General features: G+C 33.1%; 1 protein-coding gene across 1 annotated transcript in view; it reads right to left on the bottom strand.

Moving 5' to 3' along the window:
• LOC129805226 (nephrin-like) overlaps positions 1-22,797 on the bottom strand; it is a 164,904-nt gene extending 142,107 nt beyond the window's left edge. The window contains exons 1-2 of the mRNA XM_055852999.1: positions 22,606-22,797; positions 1,682-2,709 (exon numbers count right to left, since the gene is read on the bottom strand). Coding sequence (XP_055708974.1) covers positions 1,682-1,793 — 112 coding nt within the window. The 5' untranslated portion in view covers positions 1,794-2,709; positions 22,606-22,797. The remainder of the gene's footprint in view (positions 1-1,681; positions 2,710-22,605) is intronic.
• Between the last annotated feature and the right edge of the window lie 950 nt (positions 22,798-23,747).

The following is a 23,747-nucleotide window of genomic DNA, read 5'->3' as shown; positions in this document are numbered from 1 at the left end:
CTTCATGAAATATTTTTTTATTCTAACAATGTTTTTTTTTTGGTTTTTGATAAATGGTAAAAATTGGTAGTGGAGAAATTACTTCAAAATCTTAAATGTTTGGCAGAGGGCTTGCAAACCTGCGCGGTACTCCTTTGCTGCCACCTTCATTTTCGAAAATACTTCAAATTGACTTCTGAAATTTTTTTTGGTATAATCTTATCTATCGACTTATGTAATAATATAAAATTATTATTATATTCTTATTAATTTTTTTTAATCAATGCTTTTGATTTTGAAATTCAAACTAAACTCTTAATTAGAGTTTCTAATCAAGGAATGTTTTTTAGATCTTACCGATACCTTACTGTGTGAGACAGGTTGTTATGAGAAAGTCCTCAAACAATTTATAGATCAGTTAAAAGCAATAGAGCCATAAAAAATAATGCTGTAATATAGGGGAAAGCGTGCTGCCTTCGGACAACTCAAGTTTCGATCAACTCATTTTTTCAATATGTTTTTAATTAATTTGATCCATTATAATATTGTATTTTAATAGCTAGTTCTAGTTCAATGCCTCAAATTTCTTGAAAAGAGCTATTGGCCAAATCCATTAAAAAAATTGAAAAAAATGAATCGTCCGAAGCAGGGGCCCATCAAGCCTAATAAAAAGTGAAGCTATTTTTCAGTTTTCCTTGTAAAAATTTTGCAGATATTGCATCACGACTTACACAAATTTGCTCGTAGTTCTTGTATTATTTCGGCGAGCATTATGAAATATGTATTTTTAGATAGCTTTTAATGCATGATTTCGAAATATATCAGACTGATAAGTCAATTCTCTTTAGGAAAAAACTTGCCAATAGTCGTCAGTGCCTCTATGCAAAAACGAATGGAAAAATGAAATGTCGAGAGGCCCCTGGTCCGAAGGTAATGTGCTTTCCCCTACATAAATGTTGAACCACTAAGAAATTCCCTATTTCAAAAAATTATTGTGAAATCAATTAATGACCGGAAATTTCATTAAAATCTCAATTTCAAGTATTTTTGGGAGAGAGTTTTTAACACTCTCTTTTTCGACTAAAAATTATACGGATAGAAAAGAAAAAGTTTTATTTTGAGATAGAATAGTATAGAGTAGGGCCGTCGGTGTATATATGGTATGATGTTGGAAAAAGTTTTTTTCGATGAAAGTAATTCTGATATTGGGGTTGCGTAATTCACGAAATTCAATTCATTATGAGCATAAATTAGTCATTCATGCATAAAATTCGATTTTCAACTTTATCTTGCATTTTATAATACAATTTCCATATATATATGTAATATACATATATTTCTATGCATTTAGTTAAGAAAATTTTCGAGCTGAATAGAATCCGGAACATGGGTGCTTGCTTAGGAAGGGGATGAAGAAAAAATTCAATAAATATTACTGAAAATAGATTATGATGCAAATTTGATGGCTATAAATAGCATGGTCTATGATGGTAAGAATTTTTTGTACTTCTAAACTTCATTATAATAATAAAAAAAATGGGGAAAATTTCCTGAATAATTGTCATCAAAATGAACAGGTAAATTTGATTTGGTACATATAGGGGCGACACACAAAACAAATTTTCCTGGTAAAATTATATTGCAATAGAGGGTTCAACATCAATGGAAAACAATAGGGTTTATTCGAAAATTTGTACTTTACCTGGTTTTTCCTTGTCCGATTGAATTTCGATTAATCCGTGCGAGAACTGGACAAACATGCACAACATGATGATCAGTTCGATACACCATTCACAAATGCTCTTCATTTCCATTTTTTTTCTGCCTGTGAATCAGCATCCAAATTTAATTCACTTGAAAGGAGACTCGTACACCACCTGCCACTTCATATAGAATCATCAATGATTTTATTTTAAAGAATTTCTTTCACGTTCATCTCGTATTTCCATCTCAAGTGTCACACGGATTGATCCATATATGCTACATTACACATCATAGCAAAAGTTACCTCTTCCAAGGAAGAAGAAAGTCTGATTTTGAAATATTGTTTCAAAGTTGCATATGCCAAGTGACGGATGTTTTGATCACAACAAAAGGTTTTTGCTATTGAACATAATTTTATTCATATTTGCAACTCAATATTCCAATCATACCACTCCCCCTTGGCACTATTTCAATAACGTGGCACTTTCCTCATTTGCATGTCGACCAAATCTCTCCATATTGCCTGCCAACATACTCGAGTTTTGTTTGCATAGATGGATTATTTACTCACTCCAATAAACCTATTTTCCATCCAACTCTTCACCCACGATAATCATCTTTTTTTTACAAACTCGTCAGATACTGTCCCGTGTTGCCTTTCAACCCCTATGTGTTTTGTGTCTCTAACCCTTCCTCACCTACCTCTAAATGCACCAAACAATTTTCTACTGCATGTCCCTCACTTTGACATCAGTCGCACAATGTGACCGCATACCTCACACAATTCATCAGATATGTCAACAATTTATTAAATATTCTTTTAATTATTTCAATTCAACCACAAACTGTCTATTTGATTAACACTTTTTTCGCTTTTCTCACATTTTTTTCTCTCTCTCTGTCAACCCAAACAAATGAACACTGCAGCTATACATTCCTATGTGATTTATTTAATTTTCATAGAATTTCTATGGTTCTTTCCTCTCCAGCATTTTTAGCTGTGTTAGGATTTGCGCACGTGATTTCCTTCAAATATTCACATCGAAATCTCTGAATATTTTTAAAGCTCTCCTCTGGAATTTTTTATAAAAATATATTACCATATAATGACGATGATGGAATTCTAACGCTTTTTTAACAGCAGAAAATAAGGAGTAATGGTGATATTCCAATAAAAAATGGACATGTTTTTTAGCCCTCTTGTGATCTTAAGTGTTATACATAATCAACTACTCTTTGTATTGGTTCTTGTCATGACTGTTTGATGGTTTTAGGAAACGGCGAGGACTGAGGAAATCAATCAAGACAGGAACCAACACAAAGAAAAGTCGATAATGCAGAAGCACTTGAATTGAAATTCTAATAGCACCACTATGTAACTCTATACATCAGAGGCGTACAAGAACCGTTGAAACCGAATAAACGTCAAATGAAACATGCACGTCAATGGTCAAAACGCTATCAGAACAAACTTATTTTGACGTTTATTCGGTTTCAACGGTTCTTGCAGTCCTCTGCTATAGATTAACAATTATTTTACTAAAGTACTTCCTTCTATAAAAAAAAAACAAATAGACCAGACTCTCATAGAGGTAAAACATTTGACCGATCTTCTTGGCAGTTAACATTAAATTTTTCTATCGTGATTTCACCGAATTTCGATTAATAGCTTCAGTACAGTAAGTATTACTTTCTCAATGAGGCTATTTACACCGTCGCATTAGACTGGGATTGAACTGTTTCAAAACCGGATTCAGGATAATTAAGTCTTAATAAAGGCGCAATCTAAATGATTTCATTGAGGTCATTCAGACTGTCGTATTAGATTCTGACTGAATTGTCCCAAAAACAGATTTTGGGACAATTCAATCTCAATCCAATGCGGCGGTGTAAATGACCTCAATGTTATATTCCAAAAATTAGATTAACCAATTCTTTAGTGGAATTCGAAATTCAATTTTATTGTTAATTTTACAGGAGAGTGATTTGAGGCTGAGATTTTACATGCAGAATACAGGATTTTTCAGATCTTTCAAGCGTAATATTCTCAGGGAAGGTAGAGGATATAAAGAAGTATTCAAAAAGCGAATAAAACGATTTTAGTAAAAAACCTGCTTGTTCGATTTATACTCTGAGTGGTCGATTTTAACATCTGATAAATTCAAAAACATCTTAGACTATGAAGGGTACTCTTCGCCTGAATTGAAATGGATTGGACCATATCTTTATACGATTAACAATATTAATTTTAAATTTTAAAATATTTACTAATTCTAAAATATTGGACACATACGAATAAATTAGTATTTTGAAAGTATTATAATGTCTTTGGATTCTCTGATTGGCCAGTAGGGAAGACCGGAGCAGATTAGCCAGTAAATGAAATTTTCATTGCGTATAATTTTTATTAAAATGTTTGCATCGTGCTAACAAATACTTCAATAAATAGGAAGGGAAGTGTAATTTTGGAATAAATAGTGGTTTCTTTAATATTCCTTCTAAGACAGGCTATAAGATCCGAAAGGCTAAGATATTTTTCGCAAGTCTCCAGCTATTTGCTATATAGTAAATTTTTAAGATAAAAAATGACGAATTTTTAAATTCACATAATGAAAATTAATTTGAATTATATTCTATACTTCCAATTTTTTTTAAGCAAAACCGTTTTGGAACTAGAAACAACAATAGTCAAACATAATAATTTTCATGAGAGTAAAAATTATCATTTATTGGTATCAACATAAAAATTACGTAAATTTTTGGGCTATTTTTGCCTCTATCGTTCAGAGAGACAAAAATTACACCGAATCAGAATCTATTGGATTTTCTAAGGCTAGATGTAAGACCTTTTACTTATTTTGTTTATCGGTTCCATTTTTATTGCCGATTGTCGATCCACGAAAACTGTCTCGTCGTTAAAGAGTTAAGAGAAGATGATAATATAGGGATAGTTGGGGCTAAATTGAGCTAGAGCTACCTGAAAACGCTATTTTTTCGCATATTTCTAAAGAAAATTGGACATATCCATAAGTTAATTTAGACCCTTAGTGGGGGAAAGCGCAGTACCTTCGGACGACTCAAGCTTCGCACAAGTCAATTTTTTCTCTATGTTCCCTATGGATTTCACCCATAGCACTTTTCTGAAAATTTGAGGCATTGGACTAGTTATTAAAATATAATATTATAATGATCCAAATTCATTTATAATACATTGAAAGAAATGATTTGTGCGAAGCATAATTATTCTGAAGGCAGCGCGCTTTCCCCTAGTTTTGTTTTAGCCTAGCTTCATTCATCAATATGTAAAAATAGCGTTTTCAATATATCACCAGCTCGATAGAGTCCCACCTTCCGCTATGGAAATATGTGAGCATCACATATTTATCATATTTCTTCGAACTTTCAATGATAATATTAAAAATCTTCAACATTTGTAAATAATTTTTGACTGTATCTGCGTTTACATAAAATATTTAATTACATATGAATGATTTTCTAGGAATTTTTCTTGTTGAATAAATAGTCAAGCAATATGCTTCAATTTATAAAAGTTAATTTTGTGCTTTTAGTATTCGAAATATCAATTTAAGGGGCATTGAATGAAGCTTTTAAGTCCAAGCACCATCTTTTTATGAAATAATTAAAGAGACAAAACATTTTCCAAGTAGGGTAGATGCTTTACTTTATAAAATTTGTCATGCAATAAAATGGAGCATCTGGTGGAGCTTATTGTTGAAAGTTGCAATAAAGACTATACGCCCAATTATATCGTTTTAACTGCGTGGAAGTAATTTTTGCAGAGTAGATATGTGACTGGTGGGAGAATTTTTATTGGTGTATTATTTTGTTGCACAGTGTAATCTGTATGCCGAGTGGGCGGGCAATTAAAGCGCAATGATGAATGACATAAAAGCAATTTTTGCTGAAGTATGTAATTAAAGGAGGGACTTAGAATTGATCAAAAGCTCATGTGATTGATGAAGGGGTTTGCTACCAAAATTAAGTGCCCTTTTATCAATTCAGGCCACATCATGCCCCGTGAAATGGATTTCTCTGTGCTAACTCCCAATATAAAGCGAAAATGACAATTGAATCATGAATTCCAACCCATTAATTTGTACTAACTATAAATTCCAAAACTGCATCGAATTGTAAATGGCAAAGTATTGGATTGCATTGTCACTATTTCCTAAAATATCATGTGATATCCTCACTGTCAAAAATTTCATTATAATTACACCCCAAACCCTAAAGCATCAAGGGATAAAAGTCAATCTGTTCTTGTGACATTTTATTTGGACTGAAAAAAATAGCCATAGGGCGCCTGTTTTTGATATCGTGACAGAAAAAGTTACAATTTCAAACTTTGTTCATTCTGGAGCATCGCGGACAAAAATTGACTTTGGCAGACAAAAACAAAACTTTTTTCTCCGCTCATTTAATTGAATTAGTTTGTCCTCCAGTGTATTTGACTTAAGTTTGCATGTTTTTTCACATGCAGATGTGAAACACCAAAGGAGAAGGAGTATAAAACAATTATCGAAAATCCCGACTTGTTTGCATGAGCATTTTTCGTAGACAAGTCAAATTGAAAATAATACCAAGAAAGGTATGAGGGTAGTCATGATGTCCCAACAATTCTTTTTCAATGTTTTATTGCAACGAAAAAATTGCAAAGAAAATTGTTTGTGCATGTTTTAAATTCACATCATTTAACTATTTTGTAGAGATTTTAAATCAAAGAAACTATTAGGTTAGGTTCCTTATAATATCACTAAATATAATCCTAACAAAATTTCATGTCTTCCAGTTGCATTCAAACTTTGTCACATTAATTCCCTCACACCCCTCATTACACGATTCTTTAAGACCGACTCGTTTTGTACCGGCTTGGATTGTGCTGAGATTTTAGTATGTTACAGCTAAACTTATATCTAGCACACAATAGAAAAATCTAAGTTTTTCGTACATCCTTGCGTGATTTAAGCCGTAATTGGTCAAACTTTAAAAATTGAGCGGCCCGACCTGTATATCTGGTTCAATTAGCGTAAAAGCATTGAGCTTTAATGTTGTCCTGCTACCAAATTTACTACACTGACAGAAATCCGAAAAAGTCAAAATAACATTCCGGAAATGTTAATTTTACCCTGCAGTATTGATCCGAAATCAGTGTAAATATTACCCATTTTAGGTGTATTATGGATTAAAGTTACCCTTTTTTTCATGTTGATTTTACCCTCAAAAGGTGTAAAATTAACATAAAAAAGTGTTGATATATTTTTACACCCGAAAAGTGTTACAGTTATGACGAAAAAAAAGTTAATCGTAGCCTCTTGTTTTTCTCAGTGTACGAAAAGTTGTCATATTGTAGTAAGGACTATTGAGCTTAAAGGAATTGAAGGGAGAAAGCCCGTACTGACAAAGACTCTTGTAAGCCAACGATACCAATCACTGTTCAGCTGGTGTGGTGACTTGAGGAGTGTTATAACGACGGCTAACTTCAAGTTACGATAACGCTATAGTTCCGCTAGATGGGGTTTTGAGTGCTCGACGAGTTCCGAAGGTACAATCGAATCTGCTCCTCAGTCGGTCTTTACCAGTGAAGTGAGGAGGACGTCAGATTCGTGGCTCTCTTGGGATGGACAATGGGGGCTTGCTCATGTACAAATCATGTATCACGCAAATCTGCTCTCACTATAAGCAAGATAATAGCATAATGTGACTTTACCTTAAAGTCATTCTACTGTTCTTCCAGAAAAAGTTTATTTTTTATTTTTTAACTATTTACTAATTTTGCAAAACTCCCTCCTGTTGGGAAGCAAAGAAGAACTCTCTAAAGATTGCTAATAAAAATTCTTAGTTTATTCTTTCCATGTGGAAAAAAAACTCTTTTGAGCAGACAATGCAGTTGAAAGTTTTGGATCCAAATAAAAAAAAAGTTTAAAGTTGAGAGGGTTAAGTCTCAGCAAGATTTCCCAATTTTCAGTGACTTTCATCTCATATAATTCGCAAAAGTTTCATTAACTGGTGCTAAACGATAAAATACTAAGCATGGCCAGAAAGGGTAGAAATTAACCACTTGAGTGATTATCAGTAATAAATTGCACATTTGAATGCTGCCACCGGGTGATCATTAAAGCGACCACTTGGAACAACCTGTGACCAAGGAAAACTTTCCTCATTTATGATTTCACCTCATCGTCTGCCATGGAAATTACTTTCACCCCCGTGGTCCAGGTTCGGTGCATGTTACTGACCACGGGAACGTGATACTATAGGGATGAAAATTGGATTATTGGCATATGTAGTGGATTCATTGAATGCCAAATAAAGCTTAGCTCTGGAAGAAGTTGTCTAAAGTTTCGGGAGAAGAAAGTTACTCCGAGTGAATGTTTTCTTTTTAAATCCTTCTACTACCAGGGATATTGAAGATTGTTTGGAGTGGGACCAGAATATCGGGAGTGTTTAATTTGGAAGTATAGGTATAACAAAAAAAAGAGAGAGTTATTTGAGTTGAGCAACAAACAGTATTAATGGGTTGTACAGTGTTCAAGTTTTCTTAACTCGTTAGTTGTAATTTTACTGCTCAACTTTTCACTCTGGCGCCATAACATTGCAAATATTTTACATGCACCATGATGGAAATTGAACTTTTTCCTGGAAAAATAGCTCAAGTGCAAGAAAAAAAATCGGCCACTTGCTGGTTCATGCAATAAAAATTTTGATGAGAAGAAAAACCACATTACTATTAAGGAAAAATTCAAAAGATCATTGCAACACTCAAAATGGATGAGTGCTTAAGAAAAAAAACCAAGTTGAAACTTTTATTTATGATACTTTTAATGAGTTGAGCAAGCATTATGCTTGCTCATAATGTGCCTCTCAATTTATTTCACTTTAGACTTATAGGCTATTCATTAAATTTACTATCGCAGTCAAAGACAATTGCTTTCCACCACTCAAAATGAAATTAATTTAACCATAGAAAACAAAACTAGTGAATTTTAGTTATTTATAATGGTGTAAAAAGTCTGAGTTTTGAGGTATGTTAGATATAATTATTTTATATTGATCTATTCTTATAAACTACTATTGGACCCGGAGAACGTCGGGGAAAAGGGAGTCAGTTTAGAAAGTTCTGGATTTTTCCCAAAGCTTTCGGCTCAGACTCCAAGCCTTCCTCAGTGGTCAAATATTGTTAATGTTCTGTCCTAAAATTGTGCTCCAGTTCTGATGGTAAGTTTTGGAATGAATGTCTTAAAAATTTCTTAATTTGCACGTTTTATTTTTTAATCTAAATTGGGTGTTAAATGGTTAAAGATAGGGACTTGGGACCTTCGGGGGACACCCTATAAGTTGATCCTGGGAGCATTAATATGCCCCACATTTTCCCTCCAACCCCTATAAAATCAAGTTTATAACCGATAACTAATTTTTATCAGAAAGCCAATTATATTACTCCTAAGATATTTTGTGCGATCTTATCTGTAATTTATAAATCGGTTGTGGCCGGTAGATTTTAAGTATATGGCTTGATGAAAAAAAAACATTGTGAGATGATGAAATTTATGATAGTAAGACTTTTCTCCATAAATTGGATCTTTAAAACGGTGGCAGCCAAAATCCCGAAAGTCAAAATCACAAACGCCAAAATCCCGAAAAGGCCAAAATCCCGAAATCCAAAATCCCGAAAAGGCCAAAATCCCGAAAGCCAAAATCCCGAATGTTCAAAATCGCGAAAGGGATGAAATTATATGAAGTAAAATGTATAGAATAATTTCCCAAAACCCAGAAGATATCCCTTTGCCTCCAGAAAGCACAGGTGCAATCGTGGGAGTAGCTATGGCACTTCTAAGAATTCGGGATTTTGGCTTTCGGGATTTTGGCCCATTCGGAATTTTATCTTTCAGGATTTTTGCGTTCGGGATTTTGGCTTTCGGGATCTTGACTGGGATCCCGCATAAAAAATTATATAGGTTCCCCGAGTTCCATGGAAAATTGTATGGGTCTCTCGGGTTCTCAGAAATAGGTTCCTTGAAAAATTGAATAGGTCTATCTCCATGAAAAATTGCATAGGTCTCTCGGGATCCTAGAAAATACATCGGTTCCCTGAACTCGTTTAGGAACTCATGTTCCCAGTGAGTTCTCCAAGTTCCCATGAGTTCCCCAAAAATTAGGTTTTTCGGAATACCCGTCAGTTTTGCGAGTTTTACGTAAGCTTTCTGTCCAGCTATGTTAGAGTTCATAGCGGTGAGTTAATCACATGGATTCATCTATAACTGTATGTCTTTAAATCTGTGCTAAAGTACAGGGTCATCTTTTATATTTTAGATTATCTCTAATGTTATAACAGATGAATGAAACAACAAGTATCGTGCTTCGATTAATTTCTCAAATTAAAAAAAAATAACTCTCTGTGAAGTTCTGGTATCAAAAATAGAAAAATTATATACTTTTATTTTTTCTGTAGAGTTCAATTGACTCAAAATTAATTTTAGTATGTAGGGGAAAGCGCGCTAACTTCGGACGATTTATGCTTCGCACAAATGATTTTTTTCAACGTGTTGTAAATTAATTTGGGATATTATAATATTATATTTTAATAACTAGTCCAATGCCTCAAATTTTAAGAAAAGCTCTGTGGGTGAAATCCATAAGAATTAGAGAAAAAATTGAATTGTCCGAAGCTTGAGTCGTCCGAAGGTAGCGCGTTTTCCGAAGGTAGGTTAATTTGTCAATATCGTTGTGGAAAAACTCTCATGAAATCAAATTTCACTGTGAAGTTTTTATGTATTTTCCTTTTTAAAGCAAATATTGGTTTTTGAAATGAAATGTTGAACAATAATTGAAGGAGAAAAATATAAGCAACAAAAGTCATTTCCATCAGCACTTAGGAGAAAGTAAGTATGTTTGAAGAATGCGTGATTTTTGTATGTTGTATTTTCTGATAAAATATATTGATACATAAGAATTGGTAATAAATATTTCAAGACAGACCATAAACAAAGGAAGTTAACCGTGTATAATTGAGCTTATTGTCCAAATAGTTAAAGAATCACAAATATCCTCTCCCTTAAAAACTTGCTTTATAAACTTATAGTAAATTTAGAAAAACAGGAAGAGAAAATAACTTTTATTTAAAATATAGTTATTTAAAAGCAATATCTATAGCAAACTGTTAGATTAAAATTTAATACAATAACATGTCATCGGTTTCATTTATATTATATTATTTGCATTGTGACATATAATACAATTTTCAAATTTGTCCATTTACATTTTTGATTCAAATAAATTATATGTAAATTAAACAATTGTATGGTAAATATTTCGATTCCAGATATTTCAATCATTTATGGAATATCTATTATTGTTCGAATTTAAATGGAGAACCATTCTAATGTATTGATTTAGATTAATATTTTCTTTGCTTTTAAAATAAAAAAAATATAAACGATGAAATTATGAAATTATTTGACCTGAAAATAATATAAATTGGGTAATCAGAATTGGAGATGTAACTTCTTGAGTATTTAAATAAAACATATAAAGATTAAACGTGACCACGATGAACAGATCTTAGATTAGAGATACTAAAAGAAAAGAAAGTCCAATTTCAAATGTAGGGAAAAATGTTCTCCCTTCGAACGTTCATGCCTTCGAATAATGTGAATTTCTTTTGTTTTTCGTAAGAGATTTACACTAAATTATAATGGAATTATCAACAATTGATGATAAACCAACTAATATTTAATAGAAATGTGTGTAAGTCTCTTAGGAAAACTAAAAGAAAATTCACATTATTCGAAGGCATGAACGTTCGAAGGGAGAATACTTTCCCCTACTCGAATTGAAAGGTACCCCACTTCACCCTAAACTCAAACAGAGGCCGTTTAATTGGTTTTTCTATAACACATTTTAATTTCAGAGCAAATGTCAACTTCCTTGACGATGAAAATTCTGCTCATTCATGACTTTTCATTGACACTTAATCCTTTTCCCCAATTCACTTGTTAAGCTTCTGAGTCAGTGAGAGGGACAAATGAGAGACATTCCAGAGATGTTGAATAAGAAAAAGTCCCATATATCGAGAATCAGTCTCTGAGATTGACAAATTAAGGTTCGCTTCTCGCGCGTCCAAAAGTGCGACAATTCCGTGTCATTGCTTTTTGGGGAACTTTGTACAAGAACAAGAATGTTGGAAGTACAAGTCACGATTTTTTCCCAATGGAAATAGCTCTGGAGGAAGAAGGATCACATTGTTGTCTCTTAATAATTTAACAATATGGACCAGAGAGACTGACGTTTAAAACGAACTTAATTTATTGTCTCCATGAAAAGGGTGATTTGGTTGGGTGAAGGACTTTTTTGATACACGATGCTTTAAGAGGAAAAAATGTGACTTAAAAAGATAATAAAAAAAATCCTTTTATTGAAAATGCGAATGAATATTCGTCGTTTATATAATCTCCTATCGTATCTCCATCTCGTCAACTTTTTATGACATGATTGTCTTCAATTCAATGATTTTTTTTATTGAAAAGTGAATCGTAATTATCCGACGGATGGTTAAAAGAATTCTTTATTATAAAGAACTAGTATTATAATTTTCTCGGACTCTGCAAAAATGCATTAAGGTAGATGCTATAAAGAGTGACGGAATTGGCCATATATCATCGCTTTCATTACTCAATGTCGTAGCATTTTGGCTCAGATTTTATCTTTTTTTTTTAATTTTCCAATGTCTTTTTGCTATTATACATATATTGATCAATAATACTAAAAGTAAAACCAAAGTAAAAATAATAATCAAAATTTCAAGAAAAATTAGCCTGGTATGTGAAAGTATTTTATAGTAGATGATAAAATATTTCAAGTTAATTAGAAGTTACTATACAAGATCCTACATATAGGAAGAAAATGCTTATGCTTTCGTTTTTCTTCATAGTTTTATTTGAGACAGTAATAACTGTCATCAATTACCATTAAAATATTCAAATTTATCAGTAAGATATTCCATTTTGGTTGATAAATTTCAAAAGACTTACCATTTTCTTTAAAATTATGCTTCAGATAAAATATTTCAAGTTCAAATTAATCTCAAATAGTAATATTATATTATTAGTTCTTTTATGGTTCAGTTTTTCTACTGAGCAATTTTTTCTTAGATTTATCGGTTGTCAAACGATCTGAACCGATTCATAAATTGCTCAAAACTTTACTCACAATAGAAAATTGAAATTGAATTTCGAAATATGAAATTGAATTTCGGATAAAAATTAATTATTGGTTATAAACCGGTCCATACCCGATTTGAATAAGATCAGGCTTGTCAGAAATTCCAAGACCTTTCGAGCGAGCCTAAATGATACCATTCGGTTGGGAAATACGCTCTCTATAGGGCTTTAAGACCTTACAGCTTGAAAAATTATTCATAGGAATAATATTTTTAAAAAGTAAAAGATTATTTCGATGTGCTGAAACTTTTATTTAAAGGACGGTGGGGTGGTTTCGCGCATGTATTACTTTCGAAAATAAAGATTTTTAAGACGACGAATAATTAGTTAGAAAATGTCCTGTATTTTTTTAGGTAGTTAATACTCAAGATAAATTATCGAAACATAGTTTGAATATGGTTAATATTCGTTTAGCAAATGAATCTTGAGAACTAATCTAGCTGCGTGAATTTGTCCTTCTCTCGTCGATACGCATATTGCGAGTTATAATTTTCAACAGTGACCATCATAGACGAATTGAAACTAAGAGTTTTGCCAGTTTGGGTATAAAAATCTTTAAAAAATAATGTTAACTTAACATTAAATCGTCATACTAATTAATTGGCGGCACAATATCCAATATAGGGCCTAGGCTTTCCAAACGAAATTTCTATAGACATATATTATTATTTACAAGGACGAAGTTGTCAATTCCATGTCCTATAGGATTAGACGTACTTAGACTTTCTGGATAGGATTCGAACATCTTTGATGTTAGAATATGCTAGAACACTTATATCACATTTTTATCACACATATTACAAAATATTTGAGGTTTTCCTATAACATAAGAAGAGTAAATCAAAACCGATTTTATTATTTTTTGAAAATCTGAAATATTGCTATTTATATCAGATTTGAGAAATCTGTCTGATACGACAATTGCATACAGTGTTTTGAGTGATAAAACTGATATTTAATTCCGTCCAAAAACTTTTTTTATATAATGTTTTCCTTCATTGTTCAACTGGGAGAAAAATAAGCCTTTGAACACAAAATTTGTGCTTTTGAAAGGCTGTCAAAATATTTATACGACAATAAAGGATGCAGACGACGATTCGAGTGCTAAAAAAGCTTGTTGTCAAGCTTGCTGTTTTTCCAGGAATTTCAAATGTTATTAAAATTTCGTATTTGGTTGCATTAAGCAGATTTCCTTTTAAATTTTTAATGATATTCACAGAAAGGTTTATGTATTCTTTTTTTTACCATCCACCCAGAAAATCCAACATAAAGTTTGTATTTCCAAATTGTGTATTTTCCCAAAAAGTTTCATTTATACTCTCACAAGACTTCAGTGTATAGTTTTCACCCCTCTAACCCGCTGAACTCTTTGCCTTTTGGTATGCTCTGTAGAATGATAAAAAGCCATGTACAATGGCTCCAGAGGGCATGTGAGAAAATGGTGGAAAAGGGTCAAAAGTCGCGACAAGGTAAACAAAACCCTCGGAGAACCCTCTTATTTGACACAGGAAAGTGTGAAACTTTGATTTCCTTCGAATTAGACATTTTTTTCTCTTTTCTCCGCAAACACTTTTGGGCTCCTTTTGTGTGTCGGAAACATTAAATTGGTGGCACAATCAAATAAAGTTGACCCCAATGGAAAATGTCCCACAACATCCATAAGGATTGACAATCGTTCGGAGATTTTAGATATAATAAAAAAAAATGTCCAAGGTATATTGAGATAATTTTGCTCTTGGGTTCTCCCCAAATTTAAATATCTGCTGAAATGAACAAAAAAAATCGTGTTTCCACAGAGAAAACATTTACGTTAGTTAAACAGAAGCACTTTTTCATCAGTTTCTGAAATATCATTCTAAAAATGTTGAAAAGATTTTAGGGAGGTAACTGAATATCAATTAAAAAAGTTTTCGACATATACATGCAATATCAATTGGACAGTTTTTTGTCTTTCTTTTTTCTATTGAGAGGCTGTGATATAGAAAATTGCACACTGAATCCTAATAAAGGAATAATTAAAATTCTTCTGAGTAATCCTCTATATTCTGTTCTGTGTAATTCTCTATTCTTCTGGAAAACCTATTTTTTGCTTTATTTATTTAACAATTTAAAAATAAATTTAACAAATACAGTTTTATAAAATAGAATTTTGTGAAATAATTAAGAAATAGGTACTGAATTTGACGGATTTGGTAATAAAAAAGCACATTGTGCAGCAATTTTGATCTTAGTTCTAGAAATTGTTAATTAATACTACAAAGTATTTGCACAGGTGCAAATAATCAACGTTTAACCACACAACCTCAAATTGTAAATAGAACATAGAATCTATATGTTGTTTAAATTGACAATCAAAACTAAGCATATTGAAAATCCAACCCTAAGGCATCATATTCTGGTATAATTTGGCATTGAAACTTAGATAAGAAAAAAAAAACCAGTGCTTAATAATTGCCCACAAACTCGATTTGGAGCTAGAATTGAAGAGGAGGAACGTAATGCAGGAATATCAGGTGCAGTTTGTGAATTAATGCAATTTTCGTCTTTAAACTAAGAAAGGAGATAGAATAGCATCCCAGAATTGTGGAATGCTCGAAGTCACGAGATAGAGCTATCCATGAATTAACTTTTCGCATGATTTTTGAGTATATACTATAGGTTATTGACGATCAGATTGATTCAGAAATCAGAAAACAATTCAGAACTAGAAAATTGATTTATTATTATTAATCGTATTGTGACTTTAAAAAAATTAAGTATCTCTTGCCCAGAAACGGGCCACAGGAGCATGGTGAGGAACCTCCACGTGTATTTAGAGCTTTTCAGAACTAAATCGGTGCTCCTGGACAGTCCCCGGGGACTGACTAATCCGTCCACCTCGAGGCTAAAATTGAGTGTCGAAAAAAAAACACGAAAACCCAACCACAACGTAAGAAAATTGACTAAATGGGATAATCAAGAAAAACAACTCAATTATTATAGAAAATTCAATTACTCAATTACGATTACTTGATCAATTCTTTACCTATTGGGACTAACATAGCTGGATTCGAGATTTCAAGACCTTTCCAAAAAATCCAAATATTATGTTGAAATCTCAAGTGGAATCAATTAAAGAATTCTGAGAATCAGAATCACAGATTGCAAGTTCCAGGACGCAGTCCTAGATAGGACTAGACTCGCATACGACGTATACGATCTATTAACTCTTTAAGGACGATTAGAACACCGGAACAAGTGCAAATGCTTTGCACGGTCCCAAGCTTCATAATGACTAATTTTTTCCTATGTTTTTCAATAAAATTGACTAATCGCATCCACATTTTAAAACTAGGGGAAAGTGTCTTATTTTTTAATATATAATATTGCAGAGTCATATTCCATAAAATAGGAAAAATTTAGTCATTATGAAGCTTGGGACCATTCAAAGCATGGGCACTTTCCCCTACTGTGACCACTGATCAGAAAGTGTTTTTTGGACGCACAGATTTCAAAAAAAACAGAGGTAAAGGTCGGTCATTTCCAAATTTACACCGATTTGCATTGTGTACAATATAAGACCTTATAATGTTAAACCGATTACACCATATTATAAAAAATATAAGTATGGAAGACTGGGGCAAAACTTGTCAAAAAGAAAATTTCAATATTTACTATTTTCTAAAATAAAAAAGACTGAGGCTTGAAATTTTTATTATAGATAGCCTTCATGAACCTTCTTAAACTTACAAATTTTCAAAGGATTCGAGGAAGGATTATGTGAAATAAAAAATATTGAAATTTTGAGCCCTATTTTTGCAATATTTGGCTTACAGAAAATATCAATACTGATTAGCTCAATTTAAGCACATTTCTCGTTAAGATAGAGAAAAATTATCTTCGAAAAAGCTATAGAGGAATAAATATCCTATAAAAATATGTCTATTTGCAGGGGCATGACATTTCCTATGTTTCCCATACGTTTCTAGCGAGCCGAAAAAATTTTTGAGTTTATCAGCTGTTTTCTGTCATTGTAGAACGAATTAGTAAAAAAATACTAATACAAAATAAAAGCCAATTTAATAACGAAAAGGCAACCGAAAACCCTAAATTGACAATCTACGTAGTTTTAGAGATATCTCGTGAGATGTGTACGAAAACAGGGAAAAAATTACACTAAAACTGGTCGCATTTTTCAAAGCTAATGTCACCCCCTGTCTATTTGATATTTTTAACGTTTGCGAGAGTAAAACGTCACAAATTATCCGAAGACTGACAAAATTTGCCCCAGCAATTTTGAGAATCTCCACAAAATCGACTTTTAGAAAATGATTCAAAAATCACATTTCTTTCGGGATAGAGGAAAATAGTCTTCTGCAATATTGTTGGGCAGTAAATTTCGTATAAGAATATGCTCATTATAAAACGTTTAAGTTTTGCCCCAGTCTCCCCTAAATTGAATAAATAACCCCACTATTGGCCGAGTTGAGGAACCGGCCGACTACATGGCACTTTACCTTATAAAGTTCAAGTATAATATTCTGAGACTTTAATATAAAATATACCATGAGGATTCAGATCTTATAAAATATGTTTTTTTTTATAATTGCTAAGTTTAGCGGTGTCTTGTCCGTTGCTTCAGGAAGGTATTCACCGTCAATCCCAAGGCGCTCCCAGACAAGATCCTGAATTTGATTCAGTCACCTTGTCCTAGGCTTTGCCCTGAAGTCGACGTCTCCTCAAAATGGTTTGTATAGCTTCTCTGGGGAATCTTTTCTATATTAATTTATTATATAGGTCATCAAAAGTCATTATTTATAAGCAAGGACTAAAAATCGACTATGCTCGATTTATGAATTTTGTTGACCAAATAGCTCGAGACCCCGTTAAATCGATTGAGAAAACTGAAGTTAGAATTTTCAAAATGTCGGAAAAAGGGAGATGAAGAGATGTTGAACCAAGTTGTAATTTTCTTCTGAGACATCTTTTCCCAGAGGTCCAAGCCAATAACCCTTTCAGTTGCGGAGGTATTAAGATGACCGGACAACTGCGATAATTTTAAGCTCCCCAATGTATTCATGATCATGAAGTTGCAAGAAACATTTTGACCAACAAAATATTTCTCACAATATTGAATCCAATCGGACGACGTAAAATTTTGCGTAAAATATTATTAATAAGGAAATCATGTTAATTTGTTAGGGAGCTCTGTTGCCACATACTTATTTTTCTATGTAAAATTTATGTATGTGTTAATAGAAGATAAATAGATATCAGTTTCACATGGAAAAAACAAACGAGCAGTAAAAAAATCAAAACAGACAGTAAAAAAATAAAAATGAGCAGTAAAATATTTAATTATGGTCAGTAAAAAATTTAAATCTTTATAAAAATGGGTTTAATTTATATATTTAACATTTAAAATTGTTGCAGATAGAATGAAAAGCCCTTTATTTTCCCTTTGCCAAAATTTGGACGATAATATCACTATTTCAAATATTTTTATTACTGCTCATTTTATACAACGCCGTTTTATATTCACTCAAATTTGAATTTTAGGCCTAGTCCAGGTACAGAGTGTGACAAAAGTGACTCAGATTTTGCTAAAAGCACGAAATCACAACTTCTATCTTACAAATTGGCTTTGCATTAATTTTTAGATGAATAAAGTCGATTACCGGAGCTTTGCAAAATTATTCCACTTTGAAAGTCCTAGTAATTTGCAAAGTCTCTGCACTCCATATCCAATTAAAACCTATTCATCATATTGATACGACTAATATAGAGTTTGGCTGTGCAGGATCCAAATTTCTGATTTAAAAATTAATTACCTGATTAATTAATTTAGATTGTTTCTCCATTCCCAATAAGTGACAAAGATGGTTTCAAATAAATTTAAATTTGCTTCAATTGATAAGGAAACAAGCCCATAACCGCAATGCATAAACATAGTGAAATATTCTTGGAACAATTAAGGAGTTTGAGAGTCATAAATTGTCTTGGAATTTTTGGTTCAGTTCAAAGGGTTTGCTGATAATTGATAAGTTTTTGCTTTTCTACCAATCACAATAACTTTTTTTTTTACTGAATATAATCGATGTTTGCTGACTATTTTGATTTATTTCACAACCATTATGATATTTTACTCAACAAAGTGGTGACCTAAAATATTCAACCTATGATATCTCCGGTGGCAGCCAAAATCCCGAAAGCCAAAATCCCGAAAGCCAAAATCCCGAACGCCAAAATCCCGAAAAGGCCAAAATCCCGAAATCCAAAATCCCGAAATCCAAAATCCCGAATTTTCAAAATCTCGAAAGGGATGAAATTATATGGAGGAAAATGTTTAGAATAATTTCCTAAGACACAGAAGATTTCCCTTTGCCTCCAGCAAGCGCGGGTACAATCGTGGGAGTAGCTGTAACATTTTTAAGAATTCGGGATTTTGGTTTTCGGGATTTTGGACAATTCGGGATTTTGGCTTTCGGGATTTTGGCGTTCGGGATTTTGGCTCTCGGGATTTAGGCTTTCTGGATTTTGACCGGGACCCGATATCTCATAACACGCGTTTTTTTAGATTTAGAATTAGAATGATAAAGTGCAGTTGATTAAATTAAAATCCATTAGTATTTAAAATAATCCAAAACATGGTTTTGTGATATCCTAATGCCTACGGCTTAGGCAGATTTTTTGCTTTAAGAAAATTTCATAAAGACTAAATACACATTAATTTCCATGGGAGTGACATTAGCTTTGAAGAATGCGACCACTTTTAGTGTAAATTTTTTCCTGTTTTCATACACATTTCACGAGATATCTCCAAAACTACGTAGGTCCTCAATTTGGGATTTTCGGTTGCCTTTTCGCTATAAATTGGCTTTTATTTTGTATTAGAAATATTTGCTAAATCATTCTACAATGACAGAAAACATCTAATAAACTCAAAAGTTTTTTCGGCTCGCTAGAAACATATGGGAAACATAGGAAACGTCATACCCCTGTTAATTTCTATCTCAAAACGTTTTTCATCCACTTTTTGCACTTAAAATTGTTCTAAATAGAATTGAAATGATGTGCAAAAGGAAGAGTTCAAAATTTTGATTTTAATTCATAGTTTTGAATTTTAATTTCATAATTTTTCCTGATTTATGAGATATCCCAAAATCATAAAACACAATTGAGTTTAGCCAAAGATAGGGTAATGTGTTCTAATTCTTAATTATTTCTAATTCGGAATTTTGATATTTTGATATTGTTTTTACAAGGAAATCTAACATCCAGTTTTTCTTTTCACTAAAAATTATTATTATTATAGAATTAGAAATTATTCACAATCCCTAGGCAGGGGTCGTCGGAGATCCTAAAATCGGCTTCAGGCTTAAATTTTAGCCCATTTCAAGAAAGTTTATTCTAAATAATAACCGTAACGGTAGGAAATGAATGTTTGAAAAAATGTTAAACTCAAAATTTGAAGATTGTTTAACTGAAAATTGCTAAAGGGTGGACTCGAGTGAACGGACAAATACAGACAGACACATCCGAATCATAACTTAGAAAGTTAATTGAATCTTCAGAGTTCATTTCTAAAACCAAAACTAGTTAAGATTCACTAGAATTTGGGCAACTTTAATAATAAATATCAATTTTCATCAGTCTCAATCAAATTGTCTTCCACTAAACTTGTTTATCTATTGATTTTAAGTCACCCTATAAATTGATTAGAAAAGTTTGTGGAAAAGCTGAGTTTGTCTCCCAGATTATCTCTTGTGGTGATTGTGTGGTTGCAATTAAGAGTGAAGGTTTTAGGTGAAATCACACGAGAATTGGCAGCATTTGGTTTTTTTTGGGTGAGTATACTATAAAATGGTCCTCAGCAATCAACGGGAACTCATATGAAAAGCTCTTGTATTTTTCAAAAAAAAAAAAAAGGGAAACAGCGTACCAATAGATCTCCTATTCAATTTTTCTGCACACGGTTCGTAACCCAGTGTTACAAATGGTTTAGTGATGGAACAATGACAAAAGAGAGGGTGGTTGTACGACAAACCGCTTAAATTGTTCTCTCGTTTGCACTGAAACAATTCATTCACTACCACTTTCCTTTCTTTCGAACCCTTTTTTCCCCCAAAATCCCCAACTGCAATTAATTTTCGCATTTCGCCAATATTTCATTTCCCGTCTCCCATGTACCCCTCCTGCACATTTATTGCGCTTGAGGATATGAAAGTTTTCCAGTTAGTCGCACTCTTTTCTTCCTGTCGCGCTATGTCGTTGGGTGTTTGATTTTGGTGTTAGGCATGGGGTAGGTTTTCGGGATAGGAGCAAAAGGAAAACATATGGGAAGCAATGTTTATGAAAAAAAGGACATTTCCGCCGTAGTTGCCTTTTCAAATAACACGCAATAAATCATATGACAATACACTGAATACAAATGGTTCTATCTCTTTCGGCTCCGCAGGCTCTGGAACGTTATACAAAAACGTACGGCCTAGCCTCAAAGGAGCTACACTTTTTTTCTTCCTTATGATTTCTAGTAGCACTGGGAAATTTATCACAGCATCATCGGTCAGGCGGCCTTTTAAGCATTCTTATCATGTACGACCCAGTCACATGAGAATCTTAAAATCCAATAAAATATAACCTCAAAAACTACAGCACAATTCATCGTTCCAGAGAACTATATTCCCATTCCAACATCCACCGCCGTTGTCCCTTTTTTTTGTACTGCTATACTTCCGAGCAATAAAAGTTAAAGTTTTATCTCACATGTGCATGTGACATCAATTGGAAAAGCGATAGTTGGACTACATTTTTTTTCGGGGAAAGAGAATTGGACGACGTGGTCGAAAAAAGCAGAAACAAGATGTAGAAACCAGAAAATATTATAAGGTAATGGATAAATGGGGGTTGTTTGATGTATTAAGGGAGTGAGATGTTCAAAAGAAAAAGAAAATACTAAAGCCTGTACAGATGTGCGGATTAGCAGAAAGGGGGCTTAGAGCGTAGGAGGAGATATTTTGGGAATACCATGTACGTCAGATCTGATAATAATACTTGCTCCTTCCTTTGAATTACAACCGAGTAATTAGTTAAAAGTATTCCGTTTTTGCACTATATGCCGGTTTGTATCTGTTCCACTAATTTAAAATTGATTTCTGATTTCTTCGAGAATCCTAATTTTTTCTCAATTTATAGAAGTTAAACCATGTGACTAAACCTCAGATCTGAGAACTTCATAAAAGCCCTTTGAATGCGGAATAAAAGAATCATATGCAAAGCACATAGAACGATCATACGATCAGAAACGGATGTGCAGGGATCCCTCGCGGGAATTGAGACATAAGGGAGGAATGGGGAACTTTTTTTTATGATTTATTGACGGGCGGAACGAGGGTCTCATTTTCTCCCAGAGAAGACACCACGTATCCCGAGAGCAATGGGTGAGCTTTTACTGCCTTTCGATACGAGTGACTCATCTACAATTTATAGATGAGTTCGTGCCACATTTTCTTGCATCTCTACCACTCCTCTCTCACACTTTTTTTTTTGAACTTTCACCCATAGATCGATGGGCATATCGAGATTAATCCACGAAGAGAGCTCTGAATCATTCAAAAATTCCCACACTGAATACCCAATCACGTCGCTTCGTGCAGATTTGGAAACTGGATTTAGAAAGGTATTCTATGCTCAATAGTAAGTATACCACTGCTTTCTGGACACTTTAACCAAGCTGTTACCACAGCATCACTTGCCACTTTTCAACTGCACTTAAACAGATGGACTTTTCTTTTATTATTTTTTCGGAAACTTTTGCCACTTACACGGAAAAATTCCTGTAAAAATCACGGACACGGAGGAATGCGGTTTAACACCCGTCGACAGTTCAATCAGGACTAAGAGTGTCGTGGCCGGTGAGTGAGATTTTCACTGTTCTCCTGTCAGGATTCTCAATTCTCTCTCCACATACAATATCTGAGCATTGCACTGTGAGAAATACACAGAAAAAATCTTAAATTGAAATCCCAAAAAGACTTAGGGCGCCTGCGCAGCTCTTCAACCCCTCAGTGATTTTTAACAGTGCATTTCGCAGGCTATAGAAGATACTCTGCACTGTTAAATTGAATTTGTGAAATACACGGAAAAAAATCAGTTTTCGAAATCATCCCCTCCAATTTCAATAGAGACACAAACTATAGCCAAGGGTATACGATGTATAAATCCGGACGAACATGTAGAACGAACACTCAAGGGAGGTATTCCAATAGGGCAAACGTGTATACAATTCCCATGTAATTGCCGAGTGGATGAAATCACGAAACTTTCCTATCCGCATAAACATCTCGTGGAAATATCACGAGTTTCACCACCGCAAATAATTACCGCAAATTATATACACTTCATCATAAATTTGTGTATCATTTAATTCAATTATAGATATTTTGGCGCTATTTCTATGTCACTTGTGTATGTCTGAGGAAGTTGTATTCCCGAGTTGGATGTTAAAATACCTTCAGTTTAAGAATAAGGCAAGAACAGGGACCGCATTATATAACAGTATTCTTTTTTGCAATGATAAAATTTAAGTCAATGATCGCGACTCAGAAAAAGACATGATAATTGTCATCAGGGGCATGATATTTCCTATGTTTTCCATATGTTTTTAGCGAGCCGAAAATTTTTTTGAGTTTATTAGCTGTTTTAGGTCATTATAGAATAAATTAGGAAAAAATACTAATACAAAATAAAAGCCAATTTAATAACGAAGAGCCCAAGCAGCACACCTTAGTTACTTAACTGTTGGATAACCGTTTGATAACTTCGCAAAATGTAAAATGGAGTTGTAAA

This window comes from Phlebotomus papatasi, chromosome 3, assembly GCF_024763615.1.
Source record: "Phlebotomus papatasi isolate M1 chromosome 3, Ppap_2.1, whole genome shotgun sequence".
Taxonomy (NCBI): domain Eukaryota; kingdom Metazoa; phylum Arthropoda; class Insecta; order Diptera; family Psychodidae; genus Phlebotomus; species Phlebotomus papatasi.
Note: the sequence above shows the minus strand (reverse complement) of the source record. Positions and strands in the feature narration are given on the sequence as shown.